Raw genomic sequence first — 12563 nt, 5'->3', positions numbered from 1 at the left:
AAAATCTTCAAGCATGTTATGGAGCAAAGGGACATAAGTAGCTCTAAATTGAGTTGGGACGTATTTCCCCTCTTTTAATCTGACACATACAACCGCGTCGACATACGTAAGTTTGCAGTATATTCATTACTCCAATGGGTAGATTACTACAGAAACTCTCAACCGACAACCACAACTCAGCTCAAGACGGTTGTTCAGCGAATTTTGCCCCATCTGACGACCTTTTTTTGCCACCGTTGTTAAATGAATCACTGCAGTTGTTAAGTTAGTCGTTCAGCGAATCCGCCTCCCCCATTGACTTTGCCTGGCAGAAGGTCGCAAAAGGGGATCACCCGATCCCGGGACGCTGCAACCGTCATTAAAGTGAGTCAGTTGCCAAGCATCTGGATTTCGATCACATGCTGCAACGGTCGTAAATGTGGCAAACGGTGGTGTCACTTTTTTTCAGCCCCGTCGTAATTTTGACTGGTCGCTGATGAACCGTGGTTAAGTCGAGGACTACCCACAAATGGTATATGAAACGAAACAGGAGTCTCTATTTTGAATCCGAATCAAACACGGGACGCTGGCCCAACTGGGACAAACTGGAAGCGGTTTTGAAAGCACTTAAGAATCTCCAGCTGCCATGGAAGTAAACATCACAAAAACGTCGCTTTTCAAAGGGGGAAACAGCTGAATTTCTATCCGGAAAATATTTAAATGCTTAGATCTGGTGTGTGTGTGTGTGTGTGTTTGTGTCGGGGGGGGGACCGGATTACATTGGTCGAGTTCTTGTTTGCAGTGAACGATCAACAGTCAAAAGCAGAGGTCTTCAAACTCGGCCCTTTTATGACTCATGGACTTCAACTCCCAGAATTTCTCAGCCAGGCATGCTGGCTGAGGAATTCTGGGAGTTGAAGTCCATGAGTCATAAAAGGGCCAAGTTTGAAGACCCCTGGTCAAAAGCGTTTTGAAAGTGACGGAGGTCGCTGAACCGCAATCACGAATGGGGCAGAAGCTCGGAGCAGATCAATTACTGTCTGCTGGTTGAAGAAAAGACAAAAAAAAGAAAAAAGAAAAGAGAAAATTACTTCCATTGAGAAGAGAGAATACTTAACCTGAGCGGAAAGACTTTTTTTATTTTGGAATGCGCACGTTCAAAAAAAAAATCGGAATGCGTAAAGTTCTTACTTTACATCCATTAATTTTCTAATCGCTGCTTCGGCAAAGTCAGGAGATCACTGAGTGTTTCTTATCCCCAACTTCTTCATAACTGAATTCTTTTATTTAGGGGAACAGATAAAACTCGTGTTTTTTTCCAAATAAAAAGGCCCTTGTGGGGCACGATGAGATGCGAATTAAAACGAAAGAAAGAAGAAGATCATTTGATACTGTCAGTGGCATTTGAATGTATTTATAAGTGAATAACAGGATAAGCGTTGGGAGGGACAAGATAAAACAGTTTATAAAGAACCCAGTCCCGTCTTCCTGCTCCTTAAAAAAATAATAATAATCCAGGATGTAACACCGTTTCCAACTATCTTTAAAACATAACGACATATAGAGTAGTTATCACTTCTTAAAAGCAATCATTGTAAGTAAGTATGTAGGTCACAGCTTGGCATGCTGAAGTTCTGTCCCCCGACCTTCGCTCGTTTCGCCGGGACTTAAAAACTTGGTTGTTTGAATTGTCTGGCCTGGACTGAGGGATTTTAAATTATATTATATTAAATTAAATTAAACTAAATTAAATTAATTTTAAATTTCAATTTTAATGTTATCTTAATTTTGTGGGCTTGTATTAATTTAACTGTATTTTATTCTCTCTTTTTGTGTTGTTTTTAACTTGCCCTGTGAACTGCCCTGAGTCCTTCGGGAATAGGGCGGTATATAAATTCAATAAATAAATAAATAACAAACTTACCGAAGGGTAAACTTTAAAATACCGTATTTATCGGCGTGTAACACGCACTTTTTCTTCCTGAAAATAGGGGGCAAATGATGTGTGCGTGTTATACGCCGATATAATGTTAATGACCCATAGTTATTTATTTGAAATTTAAGTTTTTTTCCTGAAATTTCCTTTTTAAAATGAGGTGCGTGTTATACGCCGGTGCGTGTTATACACCGATAAATACGGTATATACCCTTCATAAATGTAAAAACTCGTATTAATAGAAGACACTAAAACAGGCGCAGCCTGAATGGATATTAGATACCAAAGGGAGTCCTTTCCTGTCTCCCAAAAGCCAAGAATAAAAGTTGGGAGTGATGCTATATATATATAAAATGTAAAAATATTCTCCTATCAAATAATAAAGGAATGTAAAGAAAAAGAAGGGAACGGACTTACAAAATAGAGGATAACAGAGTTATAACCAAGAGGACAGATGACACGGGGTGGGGGATCTTCCCTCTACCCATCAGCCACTCCTCCAGGACAGAGCGCTGCTATTGGGGGTCCCAGGTCATCCACCAGAGCAATTCCGGAAGGCCAAAAAGGGGAAGGAAGGAGAGAATACAGGCAGTCCTCGCTTTACGACATTTAGTGACCGAATTTACAACAGCGGGCCCCCTCCCACAAAAGTAACTTATGACCCATTTTTCACACTCAACAACCTTTGCAGCATCCCCCAGGTCACGCGATCAAAGTTCAGACAGTTGTCAACTGACTCAAGAGTTATGACGGTTGCAACGTGCTGGGGTCACGTGGTCCCCTTTTGCGACCTCCTGACAAGCGAAGTCAGTGGGGCAAAGCAGATCCCCCCTAACCGCTGCACTGATTCCCCTTTAGCAACAGTGGCAAGAGAGGTTGTAAAGTGGGGCAAAACCCCACTTCACAACTGCCTCGCTTAGTAACATAAATTTGGGGCTCCCTCCGGGTCGTAAGTCGAGGACCACATGTATTCTCCCCGAGCATCGACGTTACGGCTTCTTCTAAAGCTAGCCAGCAGCATTTTTTGCAGTCATTTTTCCAAAAGTGTTTTAATGATCCTGGAGAGCCTTAAGACAGCTTAAGCAGCCGTTTCCCGAAATGACAAATGAAGGCCCCTTTCTTTATACAAACTGGAATCCAAGGGCTTAAATAACTTTTTCTTTCTTTTTTTTGGTGTGTGTGTGTGTGTGGGGGGGGTGGCTATTATCGCTGCTGTCTTCCAGAATCTATTTTCAACTTCTGGATTTGGAGTACGAGGGGCTCAGAAAATTGAACTGGGTTCAAGAGGACTCCAGCAAAGCTTTGTAAAATGAGTAAAAGTTTGGAAAGAGCGAAGCGCCGGTGTATAAAAAAAAAACAACAACACTTAACTAAAATGATTTGCGGGGGGGGGGGGAAAAGCCCTTAGTTCAGCAACTTCAACTCTCTCTGGAATGTGGAGCTGAAATTACTCATATCCCCTGACTGTACAGTATTTAGATAATGTATATTGTTCCAGAGAAGGAAAAACATACATCGCTGGGGAAAAAAATAACCCAGCCCATAAGATTCAATCCGCAAGACTTAGAAGGAGGAAGAACCTCAGAATTGCTTCAAATCACAGCGACTTGTTCTCGTTTAGGGACAAGATTTTGCGCTATCGTGAAACAAAGTGCGTATCTTACTGACGACATTTTTTGAAATCCCTTAATATTCTTTCTTTTTCCTTTTTTACATTGATCGATTAGTCAACTTACGGTTCAGTTAAACGTTCCTGTGTTTTAGATCTGACTCTCTTTATCAAAGCCTAATGCAGGGATTTCCCCAACCTTGGCAACGTTAAGACCAGCCAGCTTCGCCCGCGTGAAGGATGTGCGTCGTCCTTTTTTAGACGAAGGGGGGGGGGTCTGCACTGGCGTTAACCTGGATTCCAGCCTTGAGCCAGGATACCCAAAAGGCTGTGTTTCACAGGGCGTCCATTTTCCCCCCCTGTCTTTAAGGTTACAGGTGGTCTTCAACTTGCGCCCCAAATTTCTGTCGCTAAAGCCAGACACTTGTTCCATGGGTTTTGCCCCATTTTATGACTTTGCTTGCCACGGCTGTTAAGTGAACCGCTAACAGCCGTTCGATTAGTAGCACGGTCGTTAAGGGAATTTGGCTTCCCCCCCCCCCCCCCCCGTTGACTTTGCTGGTCAGAAGGGTCGCAAAAGGGGACTCCGGGACGCTGCAAGCGTCATAAATACCGTCCGTTTGGCAAAGAGTCACTTCGATCACGTGAGCGTGGGGAGGCTGCAACGGTGTGGGAAACGTTCGTAAGTCAGTGTCCCTGTTAACTCTGAACGGTCGCTAAATGAATGACTGTTAAGTCGAGAACCCCTTTGTGGTTCAAGTCGAAAGGCAAGTAGACTTTGACCCATGAAAACGAATGTAGCCGTCGCCGGACCGACGTTGGCCCTCGATGTAAACTCTCTACGCGGCGTTTTTTCTCAAAAGCAGCAGAGTTAAAACTGTTATGTATGGTAGCAGTATGCAAGTAGTAAACCCTGAAAGAGGAGGATGATTAATTTGGTACCTTTCAATAGGAGCTTACAGTAACAGCTAAAGCAAACCTCTTTTTTTTTCAGTTTGGGCCCAGTGCTCTCCAGCTGTAAACAGCTGTTGTCCGGTTGCAATTTATTTGTTTTATGTGCTTGAAGTCTTCCTACCAAAACATACCCAAAGCCTAAGTCAATATCTAAAAAAAAAAACCTTACAAAACTGAAGAAGATTCTAAATTTGGGAATGTTTGGGACTCTCCCTGAATATCTTATTTCTCACACAAATGGTTCGTGTGAAGAAGGGCACTTGATAAAGCATTTCCTAACTATTGCCTTCTCTGAAGCAGTGTAAGCCTTGAGAACAAATGCATATAAAAGCAGACTTTACCTGGAGCAGCTTACACCTTGCAATGATACCGCTAAAGTAACCTCATCTAAACATTTTAAACAATAACATCTGCCTATCCCAGGTCTTTGGAAAATATCCGACAGGTGGGCCACAAGGCCACATCTAGCCTAAACATCTGGCATCCAAACAATAACAACTGCGTACACTTTTAGAGGGAATGCAGTGGCTCAGTGGGTTAGGACGCTGAGCTTGTCGATCAGAAGGTCGGCAGTTTGGCGGGTCGAATCCCGAGTGGCCACGTAGGAGAGTGAGCGCCGCCTGTTACTCGTCCCAGCTTCTGCCAACCTAGCAGTTCGAAAGTACGTAAAAAGGCAAGTAGAAAAATAGGGACCACGACGGTGGGAAGGGAACAGCGTTCCGTGCGCCTTTGGCGTCTAGTCATGCCGGCCACATGACCACGGAGACGTCCTCGAACAAGCGCTGGCTCTTCGGCTTTGAAACGGAGATGAGCACCGACCCCTAGAGTTGGAAACGACTAGCACGCATGTGCGGGGGAACCTTTACCTTTACCTTACACTTTTAGTGGACTTTATACCGTATTACGAGGGGAATAAAGAAACCTCAGCAACATTTAAATTGCTTCAAATGATTAAGCAAATCCCTGTTGGAAAACTGGGCCACTTCCCGAGGCAATCATCCACTTTGGAGCTATAAAATAGCTAAAGCAGAATCACCATCACATGCCCCGTTCTCCCATTCTCTCTAAAATGTGAGTTATTTATTTAATCATACAATAACATCTGCAGGTTCATGGGGATCCGTTTATGAACCCTTATCCTTGAAACAGGGTTGGCTAACACAGCTTTTGCCTCTGCTATATAGGAGAATAGGCTGCTAAATACAGAGGGTGGGATACAAGTCTTTAATAATACCCAATTAACTGTGGCTCTGAGATTCATTAGGCAGCATAAAATTACTTATAAATGCCTCCCTCGCTTTCCGCCAAAAGAACTTGCCAAGCGTGTTGCTTATGCAACTTCTCTTCACGTTTAAATATGCACTTTATTTATTTATTTATTTATTTATTTATTTATTATTTATTTATTTATTTATTTATTTATTTATTTATTTATTTATTTATTTATTTGATTTATATACCGCCCTTCTCCCTAAGGACTCAGGGCGGTGAACAGTGACATAAATAATAGAGTGTACAAATGACCTTCCACACTATTCTGGTCACAGGAAATAAATGCGATGGGCCTGGTTAGTTTCCTATTTGAGAAGGGCCCCACCCCGTCCCAAATCATCATCATCATCATCATCATCATCATCATCAAAAAAAAAAGTCTCATGCTGCTGGCGGTTTATCTGGACACGTCTAACTCGATTTTCCAAAATAAAACTTTTTTCCCCACGGAAGTTTCTAAGTTCAACCCGATCAGCTCCCGTTCCAGGCCATTTTTTTAAATAAGAAAAATAAAAATCAGGGTTGGGCCAAGTTGCCGGCTTGCCGTTAACGAGGATATTTCCTAACAATGACAAGCAAGGTCAATTTGTTTTATTTGCAGCGATGACGTAGTCTTAAAAACGGCCCCCCTTTGGAACACGGAAATGAGGAGCTAAGCTCCCCGGCCTTCAAACGAAAGTTGGCGGCGAGTCCTGCCGAAGTTTTCAGATAATATTAAACTCAACATTATTTGGATGAAAAGTATAAGATGAAGAGCAAAGAGTTAAGTCATGTTACAGATACATAAAGAGAGTTAGTTTGGTCATTGTGGATGATTTTGATCTCTTCCTCTCTCTGCAGAATGGAATGGAATAGAACAGAACAGAACAGAATAATAAGAAAGAATAGAATAGAATAGAATAGAATAGAATAGAATAGAATAGAATAGAATAGAATGGAATGGAATGGAATGGAATGGAATGGAATGGAATGGAATGGAATGGAATGGAATAGAACGGAACAGAACAGAACAGAACAGAACAGAACAGAATAAAAAGAAATAATAGAACAGAATAGAAAATATGGAATGGAATGGAACGGAACAGAACAGAATAGAGTAGGAACAGAATGCAGAATAGAATAGAATGCAGAATACAGTAGAGTACAATGGAATAGAACAGAATTAGAAATAAAGAACAGAACAGAATAGAATAATAAGAGTTGGAAGGGACCGTGGAGGTCTTCTAGTCCAACCCCCTGCTATATCTAAGACACAGTAAAGCTGAAACTAACTGGAATTTACAAACATACCTGAATTCAAGGAATTCCAGTTACTTCCAACAGGCCAGGATGAAAAAGGGCGATGCTGCTGGTTTGTTCATTTATTACAAGACACCCATCCATTATAGCAGAATTCGATTCCTTAATAAATGTGATTAATTTTAGTGGACAGTATCTAAGAAATCTCACCAGTCACCGTGACATGGTCTTCCCTCGACACAGTCTGGATCCCCTGCAACTGGATCTCCGGACTAACTTCCACCTTCGTTCCGGATAATTTCAAGGAAGCTTGAAGAGTTGCAGGTACCTTGACAGCAATGGAGCCTGTTATGCAGGGCGGGGAAAGGATTCGCATTAAACCAGGGGTCCCCAACCCCAGGTCTGTGGACTGGTACCGGGCCGTGGCATGCCAGCAACCGGTCCACACAAACAAGCAAAGCCCCATCCGTGGGATGCAGGCAGCACACAAAACCACACACCCTCCGGTCCGTGGAAAAACCTCTCATTCTGTTCTGTTCCGTTCCGTTCCATTCCATATTTTCTATTCTGTTCTGTTCTATTCTATTCTATTCTATTCTATTCTATTCTATTCTATTCTATTCTATTCTATTCTATTCTATTCTATTCTATTCTGTTCTATTCTATGTTCTGTTCTATTCTGTTCTATTCTGTAATTCTATTCTATTGTATTCCATATTTTCTTTTCTATTCTATTCTATTCTATTCCATTCTATTCCATTCTGTATTCTATTCCATTCTCTATTCTATTCTATTCTATTCTATTCTATTCTATTCTATTCTATTCTATTCTATTCTATTCTATTCTATTCTATTCTATTCTATTCTGTAATTCTATTCTATTCTGTAATTCTATTCTATTCTGTTTTGTAATTCTATTCTATTCTATATTTTCTATTCTGTTCTGTTCTGTTCTGTTCTGTTCTGTTCCAAAATGGCCTTTATTGTTGCAACATGTGAGCGCTTTCTTCTGGCGAGGACCTCTTTCCATGACTAATGGGACCAGCTTTACTCCTACTGATTATTTTACATAACTCAGTTCGGTGGCTGGACGGACTGCAAGCAGGCAGGGCCTGGAACAGGAGACCAAAATACATTACAATGCTGGATCCGAACTCGGCTTCTGCAATCTGGACAAATTCCCTTCTATTTGTTTCAAAGGAGGCCCATATCCAAGACAGCCCCCCGGTGACAGAAGGGACCACGCTTTCCATCCACTCTACATGCAGTTGAACATGTAGAATAAGCGGAAACGTCAAGCTGGTGCAAAATGCAAGAGTGTGGGCAGGGGTTTTTTTTCGTGCCTCTACAACCCCACATATTACCACCTCCGCTCTCTAAGTTGCGCCGGTTGACAAGTTTGCTTCCAACTGTAGAATAGGATAACAGGCTTGGAAGGGACCTTGGAGGTCATCTAGTCCAACCCCCTGCTCAGGCAGGAAACCCTATCCCATTTCAGACAAATGGCTGTCCAGTTTCTTCTTAAAAACTTCCAGTGTTGGAGCATTCACAACTTCTGGAGGCAAGCAGTTCCACCGGCTGATTATTCTCACTGTCAGGAAATCCTCAAACCGATCTTTAAAGTTTAACTAACCGACTAACCAACCTTTCTGGGAAACCAGGTTTACCGCTCCAGTTTGACGCAGAACGTAGGCGTCTATCTCCCCTTGATATGTAAAGGCTTTTAAGGATCCTTCGAGGGAATCTGAAAAAGAAAAGCAGAGAAGTACATTTAGCTCTATTTAAATGTTCAATTAACTCACTGGTGTGTTTTCTCTGTAGCTCATTCTAAGTGCCCTGGAAATTTTGCTCTCGAGAAAAGGGGGGAAAAAAATAAAAGGAAAAAAAAAGCATCCTGGAGGATGTTGTTTGGAAATAGGCAAAAGAACAGAGTGTTCTTTCTATATTTAAACTTTAATAGATAGTTTGAGACTCAGTGAGCACCAAGCAAGAGCTAGCACATCTGCAAATATTCAGGGAAGGTAACTAAGCCTAGCTCTCAAAATGTTCAGTCATCTGGATAGAGACTTTAGATTTATTTTATTTTTTTGCTCTTTCAAGAAAGCAGGAAGAACTTGACAGTCCGAAGCAAAAAGGCTACCTTAAAACGGAGCTTGTTTACAAAAATGGTAATTCAGCTGAACAGAATGACAACAGTTGGAAGGGACCTTGGAGGTCATCTAGTCCAACCCCCTGCTCAGGCAGGAAACCCTAGACCATTCCAGAGAAATGGTTGTCCAACCTCTTCTTCAAAACCTCCAGTGTTGGAGCACCCACAACTTCTGGAGGCAGGTGGTTCCACTGATTAATTGTTCTCATTGTTAGGAAGTTTCTCCTTAGTTCTGGGTTGCTTCTCTCCTTCATTAGTTCCCATCCATTGTTTCTTGTCTTCTAGTGCTTTGGAGAATAACTCCCTCTTCTTTGGGGCAGCCCCTGAGGTATTGGAAGGCTGCTATCATGTCACCCCTAGTCCTTCTCTTCATTAAACTCGACATAACCAATTCCAGCAAACGTTCCTTGTATGTTTTAGCCTCCAGTCCCCTGATCCTCTTTGTTGCTCTTCTCTGCACTCTTTCTAGAGTCTCAACATCTTTTTTACATCGTGGTGACCAAAACTGGATGCAGTATTCCAAGTGTGGCCTTACCAAGGCCTTGTAAAGCAGTATTAACACTTCACGTGATCTTGATTCCATCCCTCTGTTAGGGGGGGTTTGCAGAGAGGAAGAGGAGGAGGAGGAGAGGAGGAGGAGGAGGAGGAGGACGCCTTCCCTTCATTAAACCAGACATACCCATTTCCTGTAACCGTTCTTCGTGTGTTTTTAGCCTCCAGTCCCCTGATCATCTTTGTTGCTCTTCTCTGCCCTCTTTCCAGAGTCTCCGCATCTTTTTCATAATATGGTGAGCAAAACTGGATGCAGTATTCTAAGTATTCTAATATTGAGCTTCCTTACAGATCGGACTCCTGGCTCAGAGAATGAAAATAAATAGGGAGGAGGAGGAGGAGGAGGAGGAGGAAAAAGAAGAAGAAGAAGAAGAAGAAGAAGAAGAAGAAGAAGAAGAAGAAGAAGAAGAAGAAGAAGAAGAAGAAGAAGAAGAAGCAGGAGAAGAAGAAGAAGAAGAAGAAGAAGAAGAAGAAGAAGAAGAAGAAGAAGAAGAAGAAGAAGAAGAAGAAGAGGAGGAGGAGGAGGAGGAGGAGGAGGAGGAGGAGGAGGAGGAGGAGGAGGAGGAGGAGGAGGAGGAGGAGGAGAATATAGCATCTGATTTCTGGAAAAATACAGCCATGAATCAGGATCAGCAATGACAGCTTCAGCCTCAGCTTCCTTCTCACAAAACCCAAAGGGATTTTTGTGACATCTGAGGAAGAAGATGGGAATGTGGGCCACAACTATTTTGATTCTTGAGCTGATGGGACATTTTGGCTGGTATCTGCAGAAGGTAGGAGAGAATCAGGAGCAGAAGCTCATCCACTTCAACTCTACTGATGGGGCCATGTCCTTGCTGTCACTGAGTAAGGCCACACCTGGAATGCCGCCTCCAGTTTTGGTCGCCACCATGTAAGAAAAGATGTTGGGACTCTAGAAAGAGTGCAGAGAAGAGCAACAAAGAGGATCAAGGGACTGGAGGCCCCAAAGACAGAAGGAATGGTTGCTGGAATTGGGCATGTCTAGTTTAATGAAGAGAAGGGTGAGGGGTGACACGATAGCAGCCTTGCAATATCTCAGGGGCTGCCCCAAAGAAGAGGGAGTCAAGCTATTCTCCAAAGCACCTGAAGGCAGGACAAGAAGCAACGGATGGAAACTCACCAAGGAGAGAAGCAACCTAGAACTAAGGAGAAACTTCCTGACAGTGAGGACAATTAACCAGTGGAACAACCTGCCACAAGAAGCTGTGAATGCTCCAACACTGGATTTTTTTAAAGAAGAGACTAGACAGCCATTTGTCTGAAATGCCATAGGGTTTCCTGCCTGAGCAGGGGGTTGGACTAGATGACCTTTAAGGTCCCTCCCAATTCTATTGTTATTGTTATTGTTGTTTTTATTTAATTTATTTATGATGATGATGACTAGAAGCAACAGAGAAGACACCTCTGAGGTTATATCTTATGTGCATAGAAGTTCTAAGAAAGAGTTAACTTCTCAGAATAAATATATCTGAGAAGCAACGGATGGAAACCAATCAAGGAGAGAAGCAACCCGGAACTAAGGAGAAACTTCCTGACAGTGAGGACAATTAATCAATGGAAGGACTTGCCTTCAAGAATTGTGAGTCCTCCAACACTGGAGGTTCTAAAGAAGAGATGGGACAACCATTTGTCTGAAATGGTATAGGGTTTCCTGCCTGGGCAAGGGGTTGGGCTAGATGACCTCCAAGGTCCCTTCCACGACTGTTATTCTGAGTCTAGTACGGGACTTGATCGGTCTTCCCCATCTCATTTAACCAGACTCCATCCAGCATCTGCTTTTTGACTCAGCTGATTCTTTCTGCCTAACAGGGCAACAGGGCCTGGCTGGCGATCACTGGTTTTTTTTAGCTGGAAGTATCCCCAGGGGAAGATAAATAACAGATTCGGTCAGTGAAATATGAAAGATGTCTTCCCAGTTCGCAAATTAATAGGGTGTTTCCTTCTTGAGTCTTCTTAGGAAAAAAAACCCAAAAAACAAAATACAGGGTTTAGCAGCCTTCCATAAATCCGCCAGCTATAACATTTCTCGAACAGAAAGTTAAAGAATCATAATTGAGGCAGGAAAAAGCAGAAGACCCCCCCCCAGGAGAAAGACTGGCTGGAAAAGACGCTTTCTAGATTTATTAAGCGTGCCAAAGTGGGACTCCAAGGACTTGGCGAATGCATAGGGTCGGCGTGTTTCGACCTTGGCCACTTGGAAGACGTGCGGACGTCAACTCCCAGAATCCCCCAGGATTCTGGGAGTCGAAATCCGCACGTCTTCCAAGTGGCCAAGGTTGAAAAACACTGGCTTAGACAAAGATGGCTTAGATGAAAGATGGACTCGGGCACGCATTTCCTGTTCCTTCTCCTCCACGTTACACGAGGAGGCCTGTGCCCTTCCTTTCCTCTTCATAAAGGAGATTTTGGCTTTTTTTAAGGCGAACGCGAAAGCTCCGGTTTTTGAACCCCGGGGTAACAATATCCAAATGGCAGAATGCGCACGCGTGGCGAGAACGCGCCTGGCGTGATCTAGATATCTAGGGTATTTCAGAAAGACCTGGGGTGTGTGTGTGTGTGTGTGTGTCTGTCTCAAGACAACTCTCCGGGGCCTACAAAACTTGAAAAGATTTGTCAGCCCGCGTTGACCTTGGGATTGATGGATTGGGCGCCTTCAAGCCAGTGCAACAAGTCACTACCCACAATTGTGAGAAGCCGTGGTGGCATCAAACCCTTCAATTTTTCATTTTTTAAAAAAATATATGGTAAAGCTTGATAAGTTATAACCCAAACAAACGCCCGAACAAAAATCTATTTGGACATCCTCCGTCATTTTTTTTTTTTAAAAGTGGGAAGGAAAGAAAAATGTTTTT

General features: G+C 42.8%; 2 protein-coding genes across 3 annotated transcripts in view; one reads left to right on the top strand and one right to left on the bottom strand.

The window, feature by feature from the left end:
- SLC26A5 (solute carrier family 26 member 5) overlaps positions 1-12563 on the top strand; it is a 306769-nt gene that overhangs the window by 194333 nt on the left and 99873 nt on the right. The gene's annotated exons all lie outside the window — the stretch shown is intronic.
- FAM185A (family with sequence similarity 185 member A) overlaps positions 1-12563 on the bottom strand; it is a 42640-nt gene that overhangs the window by 1360 nt on the left and 28717 nt on the right. For both annotated transcript variants that reach the window (XM_083365900.1, XM_083365901.1), the window contains 2 exons: positions 8635-8733; positions 7200-7334 (listed from right to left, as the gene is read on the bottom strand). In XM_083365900.1, coding sequence (XP_083222026.1) covers positions 7200-7334; positions 8635-8733 — 234 coding nt within the window. The remainder of the gene's footprint in view (positions 1-7199; positions 7335-8634; positions 8734-12563) is intronic.

The sequence above is a fragment of the Vipera ursinii genome (genome assembly GCF_947247035.1).
Source record: "Vipera ursinii genome assembly, chromosome: 6".
NCBI classification, from domain to species: Eukaryota; Metazoa; Chordata; class Lepidosauria; order Squamata; family Viperidae; genus Vipera; species Vipera ursinii.
This window is presented reverse-complemented; position numbering and strand designations above follow the sequence as displayed.